The sequence below is a fragment of the Tigriopus californicus genome, chromosome 7 (assembly GCF_007210705.1).
Source record: "Tigriopus californicus strain San Diego chromosome 7, Tcal_SD_v2.1, whole genome shotgun sequence".
Classification (NCBI taxonomy): domain Eukaryota; kingdom Metazoa; phylum Arthropoda; class Copepoda; order Harpacticoida; family Harpacticidae; genus Tigriopus; species Tigriopus californicus.
Window position 1 is genome coordinate 13,412,250 of NC_081446.1, and position 23,434 is coordinate 13,435,683.

General features: G+C 40.7%; 1 protein-coding gene across 2 annotated transcripts in view; it reads left to right on the top strand.

Annotated features, from left to right (window-relative positions):
* Positions 1 to 20,352, top strand: part of LOC131883762 (uncharacterized) — a 23,878-nt gene extending 3,526 nt beyond the window's left edge. For both annotated transcript variants that reach the window (XM_059231316.1, XM_059231315.1), the window contains exons 2-4: positions 5,971 to 6,374; positions 12,438 to 12,586; positions 18,263 to 20,352. In XM_059231316.1, coding sequence (XP_059087299.1) covers positions 6,314 to 6,374; positions 12,438 to 12,586; positions 18,263 to 19,564 — 1,512 coding nt within the window. In that variant the 5' untranslated portion in view covers positions 5,971 to 6,313 and the 3' untranslated portion in view covers positions 19,565 to 20,352. The remainder of the gene's footprint in view (positions 1 to 5,970; positions 6,375 to 12,437; positions 12,587 to 18,262) is intronic.
* The last annotated feature ends 3,082 nt before the right edge of the window (positions 20,353 to 23,434 follow it).

Consider the following 23,434-nt stretch of genomic DNA (forward strand, 5'->3'; position numbering starts at 1 on the left):
GTAGCAACCACAATGTGTGGCAATAACATTTTCAATGCATTTTTGACAAGCTCGAAACGGAATTGAAAACGCCAACGTCATAAATTATCACTCATGTCTTGAATTTCATTTCCCCACGGGCGGGTTGGGTTGGCCTTGAAGGTGTTGGCGGTAAACAATTTAACATTGCCTTCTTTCCACAATCAATGCAATGTCTCATGAAGGCTATTGAAGAAAACGCTTGGGGGTCTCTTCACGTTCACGAATGCGCGAGAACGAATGCTAAAATTTATTTAGCTAAAGGACTGTCGAGGGATTGGAAAATCGCGTTTTTTGAGCGTGGCTATAACCTGAAGGTCTACCTCGTGCGTCATCAAGGGTGGAAAAGGCCCCGGCGAAAATCATTTGAAGGACTTTGAATGCAGGTGTCAATAACACCCACGGAAGGGAACAAAGCGAATCCGATAGCTATTACCCAATTGAAGCACCAAGCAATTGTGTTCGAACAAACGCAAAATTGGTCATACTATTTCATTCATTGGTAGGTATGTTGGTTCCGTGCAATTTCACAACTTAAATGGATGACTGAACTGCCGTTTATACAACACAAACGCATATTTATCGCCGATTGATCAAATGTTGAAAAGAATTCTCTCTATGAATGAGAAGGGCCGTTGCTCATAAATCATTCGAGTCGGGTGCAATTTTTGAATTCCCTCACTTAAAAGAGTCGTGGATGCATTGCTTTCTTTTAGATTTAGTATTAAAGATAACGGAACATCAAGTAACTATGATATTGATTCATATCCCGAAACGCCGTTAATATCCTTTCCGTAGTTGAGAACAAATCGGAAAGTGCCTGAAACTGGAGCGAGCACAACCAAAATCACCGAAAATGCCATCCCCCGATTACCCAACGGCATATTTGCCCTTCAACGAAGTTGAATGGGGATTATCGGAGCACTCTAAAATGGTTGAAGGGCATTATTCGTGAGAGCTCCTTCCGTATTATTTTTGGCAGCACCCAATCCTGAACCAATTGAAGGCCAGCCATGTTGCACCATTCCTAGAAATGTTCTCAAACCACCAAAAAATTGGGGAAAGTTTCCAGGTTATAAACGAGTATCGGGTTTCTTCACATCCATGACTATTCGTGGAACGGGGCGCTTAAAACAGTTAGGAGATGCCGGGTGAAAAAGGAAACAAATCGAATTTCCAATGGAGCAGCCTTCGCCGGCCTTTACCTCACCGCCAACTTGAAGCGACGGGCTTGAAGATTGATGTTTGTACAACGTCAGCAGTATCTACAGTTCTATACTGGTTTGCTTTGCGGTTAGTGTTCGCGTGTTTCAGGGTGACGGTCATTAGAGGTGAAAACGGATGATGAACGGTAAAAGTTGCAACGTGACGCCGAGGCAAAAAAGGCCAGAAAGAAAAACAAACTTGTAGGTGCGAAGGAACAACTGGCCCTCAGACCACGAGCTTCGAGCTTCGAGCTTCCAGTCACTGTCGAGATTTATGGCAATGCAAAAAGAAAGAAAAAAAAAGATCGGGGAGTGATGAACCGAATTGTTATGACATTCTCCACGAATTGACGCGAGCCTCTCGCCCAAATGCCAAATGCCAAATTGTTAGAGTGTCGGGAGAGGGGCCTTCTGGCAATGTCACCAATGTCAGATGCAACGTTGACTTTCTTTTCTTACGAGGACTGTAACCAGCCATCCATCTATCCACCACATTGAGTGAGGACGGAAGCTTCATATTGATTTGTCCCTTTCTCCCTTATGACCTCAAACTGAGTGGGATCTCGATGAACACTTCGTTTAGGTCAAGCCTTGAAAAATCTTGTTTCCTAATATCACCAGAAACCAAAAGAAATGTCCTTTATCAATGTCGCTTTACATTGATAATGTGATCGATGAAGGGCATGATGATCGAAAAAGATATGGGAACACTTTGCGTCGATAACCAGCCCTATTCAAGTTTACCACTCATGTGGGACATTCGAATGGAGCGGCATTTGAGTTATTAATGGCCGGGATTTTCGAGAGAGAGCTTTGAAAGGCCGTCGCAATTTCTTATGGATCGACGAGAGACACCAGATTTCCTTGACCGTGACACGCCGCTTGTCGAACATTGTAAATGTAGACCCAGTCAAGAAAATAGAATTTCACATCCCACGTGAGTAAACACTTCTCACTTAATTGATGGCTACACTTGCAAGGCAAAAGGAAAAAGATCATAAGATATGATGAGTTCAGAAGGAGAAGGGGCAGATGTTCGGAAAGTATTGTTTCCGAGTCCTACCTTGACTGAGTGAAAACTCTTTTCTCTTGGAGTACAAACTGGGAAAGAAACCAATGTCAGACAGATGGCACCAGGTGCAGCAGTACACAAAAGCTATTACTATATTTGTGAAAGATCCAAGCAACTGTTGGATTGAATATGAAGAAGCTCATGTTTATTAATTGGACTCGAGGCGCCGGCGTTCACAAATACTCGGGTCTTTGGAAATAATGCGTGTGTTCTTTGAAAGAGAGCTCTTTTTGATATATATTTCCCTTTTTATGGGAGTTCGTGGTCGACGTTAATAATGAACGATGGTTGTCAGTTTGAAAGGCCCTGGGGTTTGAAAGAAATTGACGGACAGGTCCAAGACATGAGACCTTAAACAAGGGGAGATGGTGGGCTCTAATAATAACTTCCCTGTTTGTATGGGTGTTAGCTAGCTGTGCTAACGGTGTACACACACAATGCACTCCAAACGAGATAGTTGGACAACTAATTTCATGCGACTCGCTGAGTCCATTCTCTAGTCTCTCGTGGGGGTAAGGGAGTCTTGGAAAAAAGTAACAAAAGGGGATCAGAACAAAGAAAAAGTACCCTCATTTAAAAAGGCCTACTCGTCTCAGGCCGCGGGCTTCATTTGTAACACGCATGGACACTCCTTCCCACAATACCACGACCTCTGGAGAACTCGGAACTGACTGACGCTCGAAAGTGGAAAAGCACCCAGGAACGAAGACGGAAGGAACGAGAGCATCCAGTATTTTGAATGTATGTACTACTAAAGTAGAAAGATGGGTTGGAGCTGGCCAGAATGGGAGCAAGTCCAAACTTTCCCACAAAGCCATCACGCCTACCAATGAGAGGGAGGATCTGCAACCAAGTATACGAAATGTGATTTGGCGAGGAGCTAGCAGCATACTACACCACGTGAAGGGTACATGTGAAGGGCTACTGGTGCCATTGCCCATTAAGACCACCCATTGTGATCGTTTGGAGGCACATGAACTTGAGTATTGGTTCCAGTTCTCACTACTGCTGGTCCATCTTGATGTGGAGCAGACATCTTGCATTGCAAGCTTTGGTGTCATGTTGATCTCAGGCAAGTGGAGATGTGTTATACGTAGGTACACCAGTTGATGAAATTATTTTTTCTAGAAAATACAATCGAAAGATGGATGGGAATGGACTGGACCATTAACCAAACTTGAAAAGTCACTAGTGAACGGAACTGGGCTTAAAAGTCCTGCTTTTGATAAATTTTGATAAAAAGGATCTTGGATTATATGCATGAAAGTTTAAATGTGCGCTTGCAATGAGGATGAAATTTCTCCCCATAGGTTGGTCTCATAAAGTGGTAAAGTTTGAAATTGTGTTGGTCCCCTTGTTCTCATTGAGCCATTTGTCTCAAACTCGTTCCATAGCTAAGCAATACGATTTCAGCCCAAGTTAATCCGCATAAACACCACTGCAGTTTTTAAGGCCATTTCTTCAGTCGTATCAGACCATTGGGAAAATTGCAATAGTGCAGATGAAACGATTCCAGCACGTTGCGTATTGTAATGAATGAGGCAGCTGACATGAATTGGCTCTCTAAATTTCCTCTCAATGACTTGAAGGCTCTACTAGCCTTATTTCTGCCTTGCCAGGAATTTAAATTTATTTCGAGTCTCCGCTTCTCAGTTGGGAATCTCCGCGGGAGAGAAGCGTGGGAAATTTTATTTCCAATAGAGTTAAGGATTTATATTCGTCAAGAGAAAATGCCTAGACAAAGATGTCTTGATTCAGGCATAAAACTATGGACTTTGTTAAGGTGCGTCAATAAAAAAAAACTTGGGGAAATAAAGTTTGGAATCCAATTTTTACGACTAACAAGTGGAACGATAACTCAACAAACTTTTGAAGAACATACATAGTTCAATTAACAACTTTTTCGGCAATTGTGCAACTTTTCCAATAATCATTCAGAGTTCAGACTCAACCTGGGACGAAATTTGACTATTGCGTCCCACTCAGACCCTCACTTACCATACACATTATCAACCTCGTGTTGAGAAAGTTAAAACATGAAATGGCTTTAAATCTTCTCATTCTTCCCTGTTGCTTGTCTTTTGTTTTAGAGTTCCCGCCACAAAACAGATCTTGCTTAAACCGACTCCGGATCAAGGAAACAATCGTTCCTTGCTTGTATCGTTATGAAGGTCTTCTTGCTTTTATCCTCATATTCGCAAAGTGTAACTTCCCCTGACGTTATCTAAAGATATGACTTATTTCCAATTTGGGCCTTGTTATTTCGACTATTGGCAGCATTTGTTTACATTAGTGGTAATACATGCTTTGGAACGCGATATAAGGAAGACCAGGTCCTTTCCCTATGGCGTTCTTTAGTACATATTAGGTTTTTTCATCTGAATAATATATGGCAAACCATAATTGGATATTAGAGTAGCTTTTATTCCTCGGATTCATGCCTAGACTATCGATTCTTAAAAGACCAAAAGGAGATTAGCATTCATCAAACCAATGGTAAATGAAACATTTAATGACCAGTACATGCAATGACTGAAGGAAGTCTTCCACCTTTAAGACGTCGTCCTTGAACTATTGTAGTGATAGCAGACGTGGTGGAAATGAGAGCAAAAAGATATGTGATTTAAAACTCGATAACCTCAGAGGATCAATATTTTCTGGGAATGTTCGATGGCAAATCGCGCTTCTTGGTGATTAGAATTGACCAAATCATTTTCCGTTCCATCAGGCATCAAGTTCTCAAGATTTGGAAATTCTTGCAAACGACACTAACTAGCACCCGGATAGTTTTTTTTTGATCTGGGAAGCTCAGAGATGTCTGATTGGAAAGTTGCCGTTTTCGATTCGATTCCGGGTCGAGAATGGTCGATGGAACTTGAGAGGCAGATTCTATAATCGAATGTTTGGTCACTCGGAAGAAAGACTCTTGGATATGAAAGATGCGACGGGAAACTTCCCCTCGCAAAAGTAACTCTCATATGCTGAGCTTGTTGGAGATTGGATTACATTCTCATCAGGGTTGCCATCCACGTTCTATTCTGGGACGGAGAGGAAAGCTGGCACGCATCTCCCTTAGGAAATTGAAGATCCTCAAACACTCTGGGAGCAGATCAATTGCGACGACTGAAATCGATTGAGTGAGTGAGCAAGTAAGCTAGCTATTGAGTGAGTGAATGAATGTACTAACTAAAATATCCTTCTCCATCCCAAAATGGTGTGCTAGCTAGCACGTCTTGTTGTTCCTCTTTGCCTGTTTGAAACCATCACGGACGTCACGTTTTCCCACAAGCTAAAAGTCCAGTGTCGCCATATGTTCATGACTGTATGACCTCTATTGAAAAGGGACCGTCTCCATCTGCGAGTGACAGGTCTCCAATGGGCCTAATCAAAGGAATCAAATCCAAAGTAATTGACCGTATCCACACGTTCAAGGTTCTTCTTTCAGATGACCCTTAAGAGTAGTCACCAACATGTGAGAGGCTCCAGATTTTGTATTACAATTATATGGGACTTTGTCCGTCAGGTTTATGAGGTTCATTTCTGGTCCCAAGTTGGTCGATTGAGCAATCCTGACTCTTGAGAAGCTTCCGTTTTACTTCTTGGTGTACTAAAATAATATGACCACGATGAATTTTGCCTGGATAGTAAAGTCTTTCTCGTTTTCCCCACTTTCAGGTTGAGCTTGATAATCCCAAAGGATTTGGAGAGGGATTCCTTATCTACTGAGAATTGGAATCAGCCTACGAGTGTGATCGCAAAATGCCATCCAGCTCAAGCCTCAAAGACGTTTTAGACTAAATACTTCAAACTTGTCCTTGGAAACATCTGACGCTTAAGTGCAAGATCTCCAGAATCGGCAGAGGCTCCCATTTTCAGATTCAAGGGTACCTAGAAATCAAACTATTCAATTTATCTTGGTTCAAACTCGATGAAGTCCTGACTGAACTGGGTATTTATTGGCGGCAATTCTGATCTTCAAATCCTGGCCAATCCTCCTTGAACAAAGCCTTTGTTTGGGATGTTCCGGATCAAAGGTGCCATGCGCTACTACCGCCTTTGGATCTACACCTGTAATGCAGGTAGGAAATGACTGCTCTGCATCCTTAAAATTCAATGCTACATTTTCATTTGCAAGGGAATGTTTTTTAAAGTAGGCTAATTCAATTCTCATCACTTTTTCTGTTTCTACTGTACATTACGATTTACTTATTTCAATACTTTTTAGGGGCATTGTTACGATATGTTTTGAAATGTGGCTTGGAAGTACTTGTCACTGTCTTAAGATATATATTGAACGAATGGCCTTTAAACTGATTTTGTAGGAGCTTAAATATAACTGTTAAAGCGTAAAACAAATTACGAATATAAATACTAAACTATGCCATTTACAGTAAGCGAAAGACCCAAAATTTAGCATTTTAAACGAGAAAATCAGTAATGGACTCAAAAGGTTCATAATTAATGAAAAACAGATAAACGAATAAAAAGATATAGAAACGATAAAACAGTGTTGTTAATTTTTCACTTTTCCCTAAGGTGGGAAAATATAACCATTGGCTCCTCCATTACCATTCCCAATCTTTATTTAAAAAACGGCCAACATTCCTTTCAACAAGTGACCGTTCAAATTATAAACGCGCCGACTCGCGGCCTCGATACACTTGATCAATCATGATCCTTTCGAGGATCCATTTTCCAGATTGAGTCGAGTCATTTTTATGAGCTCGAACGAGTTCGTTGGTTATGGTGTCTCACGGCCAAAGAGTGAACGTCCGACAACCAACATGCCCAGAGAGGCAAGGAGCCAATGAAGGATCGAAGACTTACAACCATCAGCGCCCCCAAAATGAGCGTGTCAGATCCAATTGCCTAAATTGAGCAACAAGGTGCTTTGGTAATAGAACACGGCGACCCAAAGTAAACACTTCAAACGGAGGCTAACGCTCCCAACATGGCATAATAAACGATGGCCTCCAAACGGCTTTCCTAAATTGAAATAAATACAACCGTATAACTCGGTTCTCTCGAAACCAGGGAGTACAAAAAGACGTGTTTAAAAAAAAAAAATAACCTCCATGGCACATGAGAGAGGGTATAGTGCCATAACCCTTTCAACTCGTTCCCTTTGTCTGATGGATGCCTCGCATATATCTACTTCAGATGATTGGGCAATATGTACTCTTGGTCCACTTTCCACCTGGCTATCCCGAAAATCTGACGATGACAACGATTATTGGAGTTGAGAGAGGTTTGTGCTGGAGGGGGCCAAAACCAACAAAAGGTCCAAAGTCTCGTGAAAGTAGAGTAAAGTAGGAGAGTCCTTATGGCCCTAACTCGTTCGACCAGTTGGTCCAAGGTTGTTCCAATGGGTCCACTTTAAGACCCTCGTCACAATTGTACTCCAACGTCCTTGGACAATCAAGCACCTGGGTGACCAAAGACATTGAGGTATTACTTTCTCTTCAGTTTTTTGTCTTGCTTAAACAGGCAAATTCGTTACGGGTCATTCATTTTTCCTCGTAATACAAACGGGACACGCCATTCTTCACTGAGAGGTCCCATGGGACATTAGAAGTGATTTTTAAAGGCCAGGAATAAACCAATCACAAAAACTCAAGCCTCTTATCGAATTATAATGCTACCTTTCTCGTGTTTGGTAAAACACAAATGCAGTGAAATTCCTATATTAGTTAACCTATGTATTTCTCAAGAAATCGTCATGTGACTGACCATTTGAGGTTCTAAATTCTTTTCAGAGTGTTTTGTTCAATAAATGCATTGCCCTTATTTTTGGTGGATGGTATTTTGAGACACTTCAAATAGTTTCATGCCTTAAAATACGAACAGAAATTGAACTCACACAGACACAGAAAATAATGGAGAGAATGCAATTAAAGTCTGAATCGAAAATGCAACGCATTATGTGTCGATCCAATGTGTCTGGAGGGTCTTCATTCGGGAAGGCCTAGATTCCCGGGGCCCCAATGACTCCCTACGATGCCAAACAAAAAATGACCATGAAGCGATCGCAACATTAATCAAAACCAGCTTTTCTGCTATTCTCCGTTTTCAGAAATACATCAAAACTTAAAGTCTTAAGCCCAGGGAAATAACACTACCATTCTTGGTTCTTGCGAATCTCTACTCAAACAAAAGAGTTTACTGACTGTCTCTAGCATCTTTGATGACTTGTTCATCCTTTTTTTTAGACTCGGTATCCTTTGTTTTATATGTACAATAAAAAATGCCTTCAAGTCGAGGTTATTTGTAGCCTTCCCTTTTGTGTTCCACTTGAAACTATGTTGCTTACTTCGTATTTGGTCTTTACGACAGACTAACCAAAGGTTTGTCGTATGCTTTTTCTCTCCAAGGAATGGAGGCCGCCATTAGAACTGATCACGTTGAAGAGTCTCAAAGCTCCACCTCAATTTCTTTTTCCTCTTTCGTCGTGCCATTATTAATGTTTGCTTTTCTTAACGTCGACAGAATGGCGCATGTACATTACCCAGTGCGTATAATTTACTGTATGTACAGCATATTGGTTGCCGAGAACAACAAACAAGGATCCAATCAACCAGTTCCATTCAGTTAAAAATGGAACCAACGCCAAAGCAAAGTGTGCCCGGGTGAATTTTTCACACTTTTGAAGGTTGACTGAACTCCCATAATGGACAATTTGACACCTTGAAAACGGAAAACCAAGATGACATCCATTACTCCCTTAAGTTGGACCATTTGTGTGGAACCTTGAAGTTCACTTGGCTTTTCAGCCTTCATGTTTGAGGAAAGCTCGAAGAGTCAGCTAAGAAGTACTTTTGGCCTCACTTCGCGGAAACCGACGGTAGGAAAAAGGTTCCACACGGAAGAGAATCGATTTTTGTTCCAAACAACCTACAAGAGGTGCCCTCGGGAAGTCTGACTAGCGCCAACGGATAGACGAGTAAATCATGGACAACATAGGGAAGAATATTTATCTGACAGATTTTCGATGGCCACTAGCCAATAATTTCCAAGTTGTTCGGCAACATGAACCAAGCTTCCGGTCGACTTACTGCAGTCGAATGTCAGCTCAGATTCTCATTCTAATCACGATCCCAAACAACTCTCTCGGGAAGTCAGGAAAGTGAAAAAAATCTGATAGTTTTGCCCGAGGAAAGTTTATTAAGATTCGTGTTGCCTGAAGCCAACAGATCTGAGCACTCGACATATAACAAAGGCTGTTTGTGAAATATGGCTCTCTAACCTTGTTCGCTTCCAAATGTAATCTGACCATGCTGTTGGTTCATTCGTTAATTAATCCTGGTGTGCAGTTTATTCTGGGCTTCCCATGTTCCATTTAGCTCGGGTTCCATTTAACAGAATGGCTTATAGGTAATGTGAGACCATCGCAAAGGTCCAGTTTCTGATCCAACTTCGAATATAATGGAACACGATAGAGAAAGTTAGCTCCAATCCTCGGTGACAGCCTAACTGCCTCCTGATCGTCATGGGTCTCTCTTTGGAATTGAACCAATTGTGGACTTTATATTCTGCGATTGGGCTCTCCTCGGTCGTTCCATCTCTCCGATTTGGCATTGATTACCTTCCAATCCAAGGAAATGCTTAAGGACTGACCGCCTTTAAAATCATTCAAAAAAGACGAACGACTATTTCAGGCTCCAGTTTGCGGTCCAAAATGAAAAAGTTCGAGCAATGCATTACTACTATAAGGGTCGATTTCTTTGAGCAAGGCCTGGACATGTTGTGGGCGGACATTAGTGGACAATGGGGAGAAGAGAGACTGATTGATTCATGGATGGTAGTATGGAAAAAGAGGCCGAATCGAAGCTAGGATTGGAGATTGCGGCACCGATGTGGCCGCCTTCTTTGTGCACACTTCAAAAGATCAGCCATGAATGGCTAATTCTCCATTAGTTGAGCGACTGCCACTGGCTGAATATGGGAATGGATTACTGCCGCCCAATTGGCCACAATGGAACTCCACCTCCTTTATCTCATTCTTCTTCATCCATCTTCCGCAAGAAGATCATTCTAACCTCTGCACAAAAGAAAGACCTTCACGAAATGTGATTCTGTGGAAGATCTGAAATTGGTGAGATCTTGAAGAAAATAAGACCGAAATGCTGAGAAAGTTGCACAAATAAAGTAGAATCTGCGATGATTTATCCGTAAAGTGTTAGTCATTGACATGTTGTAATTTGCAACAGTCTGTTTAAGCCGACAAGGTGGCGAATGTCTCTTTTGGGGTTATTTGCTCGTATTATGAGTTCATTGGCATTTCTCATTGAGCATGGACCTTTGAGTCAATAATTGCGAACTGCTATTAAGCTTCTCCTTTGAAGATAAAACCCTCGATAATTTGAGACATAGCTCTATTATATTTGTCTAAGACTACTGACAATAAAAAAAAACGACCAAAGTCTCCACAATAAAAAAGAATACCAACAAAAATAGCCGAAATCGTGCCCATGTCCATGTTCCCACGAGTAAGGAACCGTTTAAGCTTTGTTTGCCCAAAACATCCAATAGGCCATAATTTCAACCCGGCCTTCGTAGTCCACTTCCACCGAAAATGCCCACTGACATCAGCTTGGGCTTTCACTTCAAGAGATATGTATGCTCTGTCTGTAGTAGGTATTATTAAGCTCTTGCATCTTCGCTTTTTCAATCCCTTTTTTCCACTTGATAATATGCATACTTGCTTGCTTCTACATCCAGAGGCTGGAAAGAAAAAGGAAAGGCCAGGCAGGAAAATGGTTTGCATAAGGAAACCAGGCTCGGAATTTGAAATGAGGCTCTTTCCCTAGCCCAGGCTTCTTTCTCCCCCATGAACAGGGTCTGTGTGTCCTGTGGGGAGTTGAAATCTGGGCTATGTTTGCTTTGATTCATATTTCTATCTGGATATACCAAGGACTTAGCGTGAAAACCCAGATAAATCAAATGCCCTTTGAAAGAAGTAGTCCGCGAAAGTTTCAATTCACTTGCATGCCCATCCTGTGATTGGTTTTAATTTTCTTTTAAAAGTAGCAAGTGATTTTGATAATTCAGTCATAATGTCAGTGTTATCAAAAAGGTCTGTCGAGAAAAAGTCTCCTCTTTTTGATTCAGCCTTTTCTATGGAACAAATCGCTTCAAGTGTATTCTTTCAAGGCTTTCAAAGATAAGCAAAAACTGGGAGTGATGTTTGTGATTGTCATTGACATTCAAATTTCTAGTCACATAAACACCCCGTCATACACGGTTCGAGTGTTTTGCTCACGAAAGTACGAATACATAATTGCTTAGGCCGCCTTAATGTCACCAAGTTTTTTGCTAAATGCAAAGACAAAATTTTAATTTGAATTGATCGTCAAGATCCATAAACGAGAGTTTCCAAGATTATGATCTTACATTTTGCCTGGGAAGAAAATTGATAAAAGGAGTGAAAATCACTGTGATAAAGCCTGATTCTGGTCCAAGACAAAGATCAAATGTTTTACGCTTGTCATATTTCTCAAAATTGTCATGATTATGATAAAAAAGTGTAACGAATTTAGGCGATTATGTTTCTACTTTATTGTTGCCTTTAAACCCCAATGATTATGGCATGTTTGAAATACGGACAAAGCGAAGTATAATCAGTCCTTCCACAAATCCGTAATGGAGAGTTGGGTGTAAGAGCTATAACACTTAGTAAAAGTTAACGCGTTTTCTTTGCATTTAAACCCAAATTTGCTCTTGCTGAATAGGATCTAATCCAACTTGGTGGCATATGTTAACAAATTGGATGTCCGGCTTTACCTTGATTAAAGACCGGAAGCGGTTGGCCCGCTTCATTTTAGAATATCCAGTATATCTTTGAACACCTGATCTTGAAAGCAAGGGTTCAAGCATCCCATTAAAGAAACATATGTGTCAACAAATGCTCCAGTTCATGCTCAGAATTCAATTTTCTGAACATGTAAAAGACTAACTTGTTTAAGGCGCTTACCTCCAATAGTTTCGTCAAGTGTGTGTGAATCAAAACATTATCTTTTTTATGGGCCTTACTTACATCATTCCCTCAATTTAGAATGACAACCAATTTTACTAACTATCTTAGCAAGCCCAAACCGGACACATTTAGGATTTACAACCTCGTTTTTTCTTACTTTCTATTGCAGTGCTTTTCGTGAGTGTGATGGTGTTTTTGGGAACCTCCTTGTACGTGATCACAGACAATCGACGACAACTCATCTCATCAGTTCGATTGTATCAACCCTCGTTCCTCTATGCCTATCTGGCATTGTTCATGCAATCTGGTGTTGTACAGGTAAGACACTCAATGCCAAATTCTCTCTTCAAGCCCAATGGATCGTACAAATCTGATACCTTTCAATATGATGGATCCGTTGGGATCAACGTCACAGCAACTCAAATCAATCGAACGGGTGGTTAAGATGCCTCCTTTTAGTGTGTAAACCAGTGGCCTGTATCTTATTTTGTGCTAAATTCTGGAGAGTGCAGCTTTTTAAAGTCAAGTGGAACATGTTTCATCGCAATTTGGGATTAGTTCCCAAAAGAAGGTGAACGGTGTCACGTGGTCATTTGCTGCCCAAGAGCGATGATCATTTGGTATTTTTGTACTTTTAGAGAAAGTGCACGAGAACAATGTCCATTTTTTTCTCTCGCAGTTTGTTATTTTTTGTGCCCATTTATTTCTCATGGGACACGATTTACGAATAGTGGGAACCTTACTGTCAATTGATGCTTGGGCACTGATTGCGCTTTTTGAATGTATGTTAATCCTCAAAGTGCCACAAAAGGCAATGCCAAAAGCATACCACAATTTTCATGACAATCATTACCTGGATAAGGCGTGAGCATGGACCTCTTTTTAGACGATTATTGTGGATTAGGTTTGTTCAAACCATGCTAGAACTAAAAAAAGGCAAACTCAAAAACGCAGTACTTCAATGTACTTCAATCAACTCAGAGCCGGGAACCCCCTTGTTATTTCGTTGAAACACAATTAGAACTTCCAACAATGGGTAGTTGCTGTTTGTTTTTCCCATTGAATATTAGCGAACAGTGTCGTTTATGGTTGTTGTAATACCACGAAAATAGCCCAACAAATGAATGCTTTGCGAAATTTGCGTGGTTTGGCAAGACTACTTGTTTGGCGTCGTGTTTACCCTTTGCTATGAGTACATTGATCAATGATCATTGAGAGCTGCTCCAATGTTTGAGCTCTTCATCATGTTTATAGACATGAATCAACATTAAAGAGCACCAACAAATGCCAAATGAAATTGCGACGTTTCATTTGTATTTGGCGATGGCAAAGCACATGAAAGAGTAATCAATTTTATCTGAAACTGCGGTTTATTCTGGTGGGGGCTAATTGGCACGTTCCAATATTTTCATCTATTGCCCTTTTCGTTTAACGAGCACCAACCTTTGAACTTGGAATGTAAAGCTTGAATGATCTTTCATGCTTTCTAACGGCATAGGAAAATATTTCTTATTTTGTGAATGTGGCCGAATGAGATGTGGAAACTGATCGAGTCCGCTTAAGCCATCTTTCCGTCTCACAAAGAGTGGATTTGGTTCGTTTCCTGTGGAGTAATATAGCTTTCATTCTCTTAACGATTTGAAGAATGGAACATACTCATTGTAAAACTTTGGCGATCCGATTTCCTTGGCGCCGCTTTAACCTTTTTTGGCACCCTTTCTTGTGAGAACCTTGGATCTCAGAAATCGGCAAAACCTTCCATTTCTAAAATGTTTTCTAGATCTTACGTCGAGACATCAAAGTGAGGGCAATTTAAAATTGGCATATTTCTGGAACAGATCCCCATCTCCCAGTAACTGGAGAGTAGAAAAGAATGCGAGGATTTCCTTCCGCATCTCAAATGGATCTTTAAGGCCAGACTTGATCCACGGAACTTTGAGCTGGTAGATGGACTCGTCAAACGAAATTTGCTTCCACACCAAATTGGATTGAAGTTCTCAAAGTTCCGTTGAAGGTCCGTACTACTTAGTGTGCCAAAATTCGAGATGGAATGCCTTACATTTGGCACTATTGAGACCAAAGTAATTGTATAGTACGAGTTGACACGGTGGTTACACTGATTTAGAGTTTGCTCAAATGTCAAAACTTTTATTGACAATTTTAAGGACCAAGTGTGGAAAAAGAACATTCAGCTCAGATCAGTACATTAATCCACATATTAACATATATTTTCAAAAACATGAGCGGTAAATGTTACAAATACTTTTGATAGATTATTCCAATGAATTCATGTACAGCAATGTGGTAGAAGTTTAAATCAAGCACTTCAGTAATTTTATCACATTTGGTTCCAAAATACTCCGATCATATTTTTAAGCAATTGCCAAAAAAATCAATTTATCTTCTTGTAGTTCGAAAAACACAACAATAATTTCGTTTTCCACAGCACTTGGAAAAGAGCTGAAATTTGTTTATGATATTATATAAATCAAAACAAACACTTGCAATCGCATTTTCATTATTTTTCCACTCCAAATCTAGAAGTTTGACCAAACTATATTTGATTCATTAATTGCACAACTTAGTTTTTTACTTGAAACTTAGTAGTATAATTGTTCGTCCTACATGTAATATGAAATGCTATTCTCAAACTGCAATTCCTACATCTGCCACATCCATGTTTTTTGAAATCTCATGCCGATACAAATGAAGAGGAGTGATAATGTTGTTTTGCTTAGTTTAGGACATTAATATAGTTAATGTATTATTATTGTTCTGAGCCACTTCTAAAGAGGTTTTTTCCGTAAATTGTAGCTTTGGTTACTATAAGAAAGAAAAACGCAACTAGAACTGTTGGTATTTGAGCAAACACTTTATCAGAATTAAAACCACCGTGTAGAGAGAATGGATTCATGGCAGGATTAAGCTCTCACTCTGCACGTTGGATTGAAACGCACAATCACTCAACGACGCTGCGGGTCTATTATTTCTACGAGCCCAGAAAAGTGGCGCATGCTTATGTTTTGAGTTTCACAAATCCGCAGGTTCAGGTGCAGATGTCAGATATTGGGTGGAAATATGGGGAATGCTCAGTGGGAAAACTGCTGTTCGACTTTTCAGATTCAGCTCTCGTAGCGGAAATTCCAAACTGAGTTTCTTTTTCTTTTCTACTTTGAACAAGGCTCGTTCTGTTCCAAAGTCACAAAGTAAGGCCTTTGGCCTTTATCCAATATCAAAGTGACAAGGTGGCCTTCCTCGGAACCATTCTTCCTAATCTTGATTCTTCTTGGTAGAAATTAGAAAGGACCATGAACCCATCTGGAGGTTTCCTCTCGTGCTTTGCAACCTCTATCACGCTATTCTCTGATGACCTCGCTTCTTTTGGAAGGTAACTCGAGCCCACGAGGTTCAAACTTGTTCCACGAGAAAATACACTAAGGCCATGAATAATGAATGGTACATATGATTGCAAAGACGTTCCCTGCGCTCGGGTTTTGTTGACTAGCTTAATGTAAAATGTCTTGATTGCCTACCAAAAGTGCAAGCATGAAAGGCCCTGAAGCGAATTTGGCCGGAAATGTGAAACATCAGGTGAAATGCATGGCATATGGGTGGAAGTTTCCCTCAAATGCAGTTGCATTGGATCTGAAGGGCAGGCCAGATGTTCCAGGACCTCGGAAAACCCCCAAGGCTTCCGCTACAATCCTTTGGAGGAAATTCAGCTTCTTTGAGAGCAGTGGGGGATTCTCGAAATTTGACACCAGCTATTCCTGACATGTTTTCATCATGTTCAACATCCAAGATGGCGCGTTCGAGCGCAGGTTAGCTCATTGCATTTGATTTGAACATTTGTTACATTTTCCGTCCAACTACCTTATCTTCCTAGTTTCTGTAGGGAAGCTTGAAGCAACAAGATATTCCAAGTGAAATGCAAGTGGAAGAAGGTTATATTTTGCTTCTTTCATTACCTTTAGAACTCGATACTATTCGATGGCTGAATGTGTAGGAGCAAGTCTTGATAATGATTGCACTGCCAACTATAAATTCCCATAATTGACATTTGCTCATTACGTTTCATTCAAAAGGACTGACTGCCCGTCCTTTGCCATAATCATGCATTATTAAGCTTTCTCTTCTTTGAACTGATAAAGTTGGCTGGAAACACCCTTTGATTCCACAAACCCGTCCCATTTTGCTCAAAAAGGCCAAAAATCGAGCGATTGTCGACGGCTCTTCTTTGTTTTGTTATACAGTATAGCGAAGTTGTGAGAGAACAGAACTCAATGTCTGTTGCTCCCTTTTCAAATAACCTCCAAAAAGAGCGTTCGTTATCTCCTTGACAATGGGTTCCTTAATACCCAAATGCCTGGCAACGAGTTTGGCAACGCTCGCCAAGACACTTGAAAACAAGTTTCCCAAAACGTGTATTGCCGAAAGAAATGTCCAGAACAAACCAAAGATGTATGCGACGAATATTAAGTTGTTCCAAGCCGGCAGATATGTTCCATGCTTAAGCCATTCATCATGGGTTTCTGCCGACTTGATAACGGAAACCACTCTCTTCAGTTTATACACATGTTTCTTATTTTGGTCGCATACCCGTTTCTTTTGCCCTAGGGATTTTGTGGGTTGGACTGATCTTCTTGATCCGTTCTCTGTAGTACTTGATGGCAATGCATTGGACAATGGCATAGAAATGACAAGTTGGTTTTTTTTTGCCCCTCCCCCCTCCATCTTCTCAAGGGCATTTTTGCCATAAGTTTTCGTCTTGATGCCGACACATTTGGGTGCTTTGTTCGTTTCTATTTTCTTGGTCAGGGATCTCGCATGCTTTGAACGTGGTTCTTTCGAAAGGTTTGGAGGGTTTCCAACTTTCTTGTCTTTCAAAAAAATTCATTATGCCCTTTCCACTTGACAGTGTGCGGTTAAAATAGAATTGTAGAGCGATGACAGGCCCTGCCTGATTTGTGTCATTTCTCCAATATTTATTCCAAGAATATTGAATTCCTATTCCTACTTCTTGTGCTCCAAATTCATTCACCCAAAGAGGCAATCAGAAATTGAAAAGTAAGGGAAGAGGATTGTTGAAGACTTGGCAGGCAATATTGCCCCAAAATGTGCCAGTGGGCAAATTGTCGCAACGAGCAATAGAAGATCAGCATTTTAAGTCATTTTTACACAATGCCAACGGTTCCGTCAAACCGAATAAGGGTGGTGATCATTGAGAAGCCATGGGTTCACAGTAAAGACCTGTAATCAAATATAACGATCCTTCAAATTATGGCAAGGACAACTTGTACGCAATTGGGATAGCTTAAACCTTGAAGAACGTTCCAATTCAAACTCTCCTTCTTTCATCGTTCTCAAAATTAGACGAGACGTGTTCAAATTCGAGTGCTTCTCCTATCTTTTATACATGACATCATCTGGTTCTTTTTCCTCTGAGTGGGAGTCGTCGTTTGAAATGGAACATGATGAGGAATGGGGAGCATTTCATCAACTCTTGGGTACATTACAAGGTTTTTAGGTTGGACGGAGCTCGAGTACCATGTTCCTTCGTGCTACTCCGTACGACGTGGGTGAGGTTGGATACCCGGTCTTTTGACGGTGACGAGACATTCCTTACAATTTTTTGTTCCCCCCTTGGGCGACAATCAAGGGGAACGAACGGCCATATAAGACTGGCTTTCCAACACGATTCTTTTCCCGATAACTAGAATGTCGTTGGTTGGTAGATTGTAGAGAGCACAAATTAGAAAACAAGCCACCCAGCCCAGTGTCAACTAAAATTTCAAACTCGTTTGGGTTGTAGAAAAAACTTTTTTCACTTTACCAAAGCCTCAACAGCTTTTGACGGCAGGTATAAGCTGTCTCAGCATTGCAAATGCGTTCTCATGTTTGAAAGTTCAATGTTACCTCAACTAGGGTTTTGAACATGTGAATACGTCTAGACATCGGATTGGTGTGGTTAATTGAAAACTTTCGCTTTTTCAGGCAATTGGTTGCATTGGTGCTTTGAAATTGGACGAGCGACTCCTGAAGGCCTATTGGCTCCTTTTGCTTGGTCTCCTCGTTGGTGATGTGGTAGTCGGTGGATATTGGATGATCCGCTATGATCGGCTTTCCACCACGTTGGGAGTGGATTTGCTTACCAAGTTCAATACCGAATATGTCGACCCTAACTCCGAATTTAGAGGCCACTTTGACGAACTTCAGCGAGATAGCCAATGCTGTGGCGTTTTGGGACCACAAGATTATAACGCCACGTGGTGGCAAAGCCGAATTTATGCCACCCTGGACAAAACTGACGCAGAAGAAGCTGAATTCCGTAAATATGAAGATATTCTCTTACCTTGGGCCTGTTGCATACCAAATCACGACGGGCTCAAAATGCAACCGGCCTTGGCCAATACAATCCGAGGACGACTTTTGGCCAAAAGTCAGGATGAAGAGGACGAGGAGGCCATGTTGGGCTTGGTCCCGAGTACAGCGTCGACTCCCGTGACCACTGTTCCGCCTCGCCTGCACCCCTATTCTCCAGAAATAATGATTGCCGAAGGGCCCATTTTGGAACCATTTGTTTGGTGTCGATATTCGAGCAGCTTTCGGGCTCAATGGCATCACCATAGAGGCTGCCATGAGCCGTTCAAGTACTGGCTGGACAATAGTGCTGATGCCTTGTTTGTCATCGGGTTTTGCGTGATCGGCTTTCTCAAATTCACTTTCTTGGGTCTGCTCCGCTTTGAGATTAAGGAGATGATTCAAAAGATCAAGATCATACACAATGAGAACCAGCAAATGAACGGAGACCTAGGGATAATTGACTTGAATGACATTCCCTCGTCTTTGGAACCTACGGCACTCATGGACGAGCCCTGTCAAGGGAGCCTGGCCTCGGGCTCACGCAAGCCAAGTCTAGATCACGGCCAGTCCCCTATGGGGTTGAACATTTGTTTTCCTAATGAAACACCCGGCCAACAACTTCTCAATCATTTGGGAGGCAAGGACCTCGATTCCTCCAGTTGCAGCGCCCTCCTTGCCTCCCAGCAGTCCACTCCGCTCCATATTCCGGTCAACAACCACGTTGGCTTCATTCCAGCCAAGGTGATTGTGGCCACACCAATCCCGAGCCTCTTGAAAGGTTCCTCCACCACGTCTTCCACGGTGATCAGCAATCCCATCCAAACCTTGGAGGAGTACCACGAGCTCAGTGACGTCTGTCAGCCCACGCCATCGCCCAATTTCATAACCGTGCCCATTCCCGGACGAGGCTCCGCCGTCCAGACAGCCATTTGACAAAGAGAACACTTTGAGGAGCCCACAGTAGTCATTCTTCCCTCGACGGAGGTTCTTCAGATGAGGCGGCAATCTGAGATGATGGAGCTTCGCAAACGACGTAGGCTTTGGGAGCGGGCCACTACCATCGATGTGGGTGAGAACATTATCCCGGAGGAGTACGACGCCATCATGTCCACTTCCACTGCCGAGAGTTCCCAATTGGAACCTCCTAAGCTGAGGCGAGGCTACTCCGTCACGTATACCAGATCCAAGCTGAGCCGCCAAAAGAGCAAGGATAAGTCGAGGTCAGAAAGTCTCTCTGACGACTTATGGCGCAGCCTCATTCGCCCGCAACCCTTTTGGTTTCAGAAGTAAAGTGATCGTCAAGTGAACCGATTGAGGAGGGGGCCGGCCAGAAAGACAACCAGCCAGACAGACAGACAGATAGACAGACCAGGTGAAATCGCAAAGGCTGATTATTTTGCTGTTCCTTTGATCTCAACTTTTGAGAGCAGACGATGGATGATGGAGATCAGGATAACGATATGTTGCCTTCGATGACGATGCCAAGCCAGATGGAGAAGGCAAAACAAGATGCTTCTTCTTGTCTTCTCGGGTTCCTCAAAGAAAATATCCTTGTCAGAGATCGCTCGCGTCCGCCACCGTCAGTTTGTTTAAATGAGGCAGACCGAGATTCGGAAGGTGGATGTTGTTGATCTGATTCGTTTTCTTGTTGAACTGTCCAGTATTCCAAAGCTGCTTTAGTATGACTCTACGCAAATAAATATATCTAGTCTTTTCTAACACTTCAGGCGAGCACTTCACTCGAACGCTTTGTCTGCCTAAAACAACCTGTTGATTACGATGCGCGGGTGACCGTATCAAAATTTGAATCAGTACTGCCAATCTGATACTAAAGTCAAGTCACGACGGAAGTAAAGACTGATTTGCCATTTTTTGACAACTATGTGGCCGTCGATTAACAAATTCACGACTTTAAACGTTGAGGATTTAAGAACCATGTTGTAATTTCAGAGAAAAAAGATTTTATTCCTATTGGAAAGAATAAAATATCTGTTTATGAAAATTCAAGACAAAATATTGTCAATCAAGAGTAAATCAGTCTATTGAGGAATGGTTTTCGAATGGAATGATTGAAGTCTAAACCATTTTGCCTTAGGCATTAAAAGGGAAACGAAACACGTCGATTAGATGCATCTTATATGACGAAATCTTTCATTTCAATTATGTTTGGTATGTCTACTCCGACTTAAAGTTAACTTGAATTAAGCAATTCTAAGCTTTTCCAACCAAATGATTGGCAAAGATGAACAATTTTTGATTTCTAATACACGATGCTCTTGTTCTGTCAAAGGCAGAAATGAAAATTCATATACATATTCATATAAATTAATTTATGGTCTACCATTAGACCATGGAACTAGAGATGACATTACTATGCTAACTATAAACAAGTCAATTGCTCGCCCACGTCTTGAATAAGTTTCACCCATTTCTTTTTATTCCTCCTAGAGCCCGAAAAAACAAAGGAAAATGTAAAATCAGTAACCCGCAATAAAATAAGTAGTTTCCGAAGGACCGACGAAGGGACAGATTCCCAAGTTATTGGACTGCAGCAACGCCCTCTGCATCTTTTAGATGCGGACTCCATAAGGGAGAAACGTGAAAGTAAGTTCTTAGATGGCAAAACTTCTTCACCGAGTGAGTTAGTAAATAGCTTTTTGCTTAGAATGAGAAGAATGAACGTACTAACAATTCTTTCCGTATGACTTGCTACTTTGAAAGTAAGGACAAGAAATACTTTAAGAATCCAGAAAATAAAGAATCAGGCATGTTGCTGACAACTTTCTAATCAAATGGCAATGAATTTTCAGGTTAGTGAGGTCTCAAGGATGCTGTTTAGATCACTTTCATTACTTTTGAAAAATATTTGTTCAAGCGTCTGCATTTTTGTCGTGTTCTAACTGATCCTTTTATACGGTTTGAGCGTTTTTGAGATCAAACAGCAGAGAGAAACATGTCTACGTACTTTTTTTCGAGTTTGAAAACCGATATCGTGTCTTTGCAGTGTCAATAATTTCTGATCAAAACATTGAAATTGTGCTCAAATGCCAAGACTTATAGTTGCTGTTTTCTTCATAAAAAAATATTTTTGTCCAATAACTAGTTTTGAAAGTAGCTCATATAAGTAAATTAAATCACTTAAAACACATTAAAAAGTATCGCTCTCCGAAACCTAGTCAAACATTATTTATCATCAATACTCTTTTTATGCACTGACGTAAAGTTGCATCAATATCTGTTAAGAAGATACTTGGTTATTACTTATTACACATTGAAAGTTATATGTTGCAATTAAAATAAATCGAATAAAGACCTAGCTATAGTTCAAATAATTGCCGAGACAAATTAAGCACTGCTTTGATGGCATGAAACTAAACGATGTTCTTCAATTTTCGTATATGTTTCTTTAAAACCTAAGAATAGTAAATGCTGGCTGGCACTGTAGGCTTATTCAAGATGCAAAATTGTCGATAAGTTTTTCTAAAACATGAAAAGCTACACTAGCCAGTCATGTCGTTGAGCTACTTTAACGATACATCTGACAGTTTAGTTTTTGAATTGTCGCTTTTTGCCGTGACTATTTTTTACATACCTAAGACTTTTTTATCACGCGTTCACAAAAAGTGCGTCAAACTTCAAGACCAAAATATGTTGAAAACGTGGTTATCAATTATGTCATCATAGATGTGAAATGTTAATTGTAGGGACATTTTAAGTGATAGTACAGGCTATTTTAAACTCTTTTTGTATGATTCAGAAAATCAAAACCTTTTCATTTATTTTTGGGAGATTGAAAGAGTAGTATTTATGTCATTCCAATAGTCCTTTTCATTGAGGGAGACAGCGTCCTCTGCTTAGTCTAGGTGCGGACAACCAAACGTATAAAGGAGAGAACACGCTTTAAGATGTCAAATTTTATCAAGGGATTATTTAATGAACCAGTGATTGCTGAAGCATTGTGATACAATGAATTACCCAACAAGTCTTCTAGCAGACTTTTCAAATCCTCTATGGATAAAATAATGACAGGAAAATAAGAACTAAAAGGGGAGGCTGCATACTGAACTTTTGGTGACACAAAAGACTTCTGCAATCATCATTTTTTAACAAAAATGTAATAGAAGAAAGACAGTGCCACAAGTTGTTGATGGCTAACGTTAAAAACATCACTTTCTCTAGACTTATATTTAGTTTTTTAGAAATTTTCAATGGAAGAAGATGACTTCAAATAGTTGTTGGTATGCAGAACATTTTGTGGTCAAATGTGATGCAAAATACAACATTTGGGGGGTAATGTTGTGGGTACCACAATGCTGGAGCAATTTTGGACTAAAACGAATGAAAACATGCCGATTAAATCGCGCTAACTCAGTCAGGGATATTTTCAGAAGATATCTCGATAAATCCTTGACTCAGCAGCGGTTGAATAAATGATATCCAAGTTTACATTCAACACCTAACCAAATAAGTTGATATTGCAAACTAGAAACATGCCACGATATGTTAAGTTATTGGAAACTTTTTCCAATTTTTTTGAGGTTCTCGTTGGTTGAAACCTTTTTTTTATGGAAAGATTCCAATTTGAAGAGACATAGTCTCCGAAAACCTTCCCCAGGGTGGTAATAACATAATTTGGCATCCAGATTTCTGAAATATTTGGCAATGCTGAACACTGTTTCTTCTTCTTATTCTACAACATTGAAACAGCCGTTTATAGAGAAAACCTCGAATACCAAGTGACCAAATCAGAAAAAAACTAGAACATAATTATGTTGACAAAATCCAAAGATAACCCTTAAACTT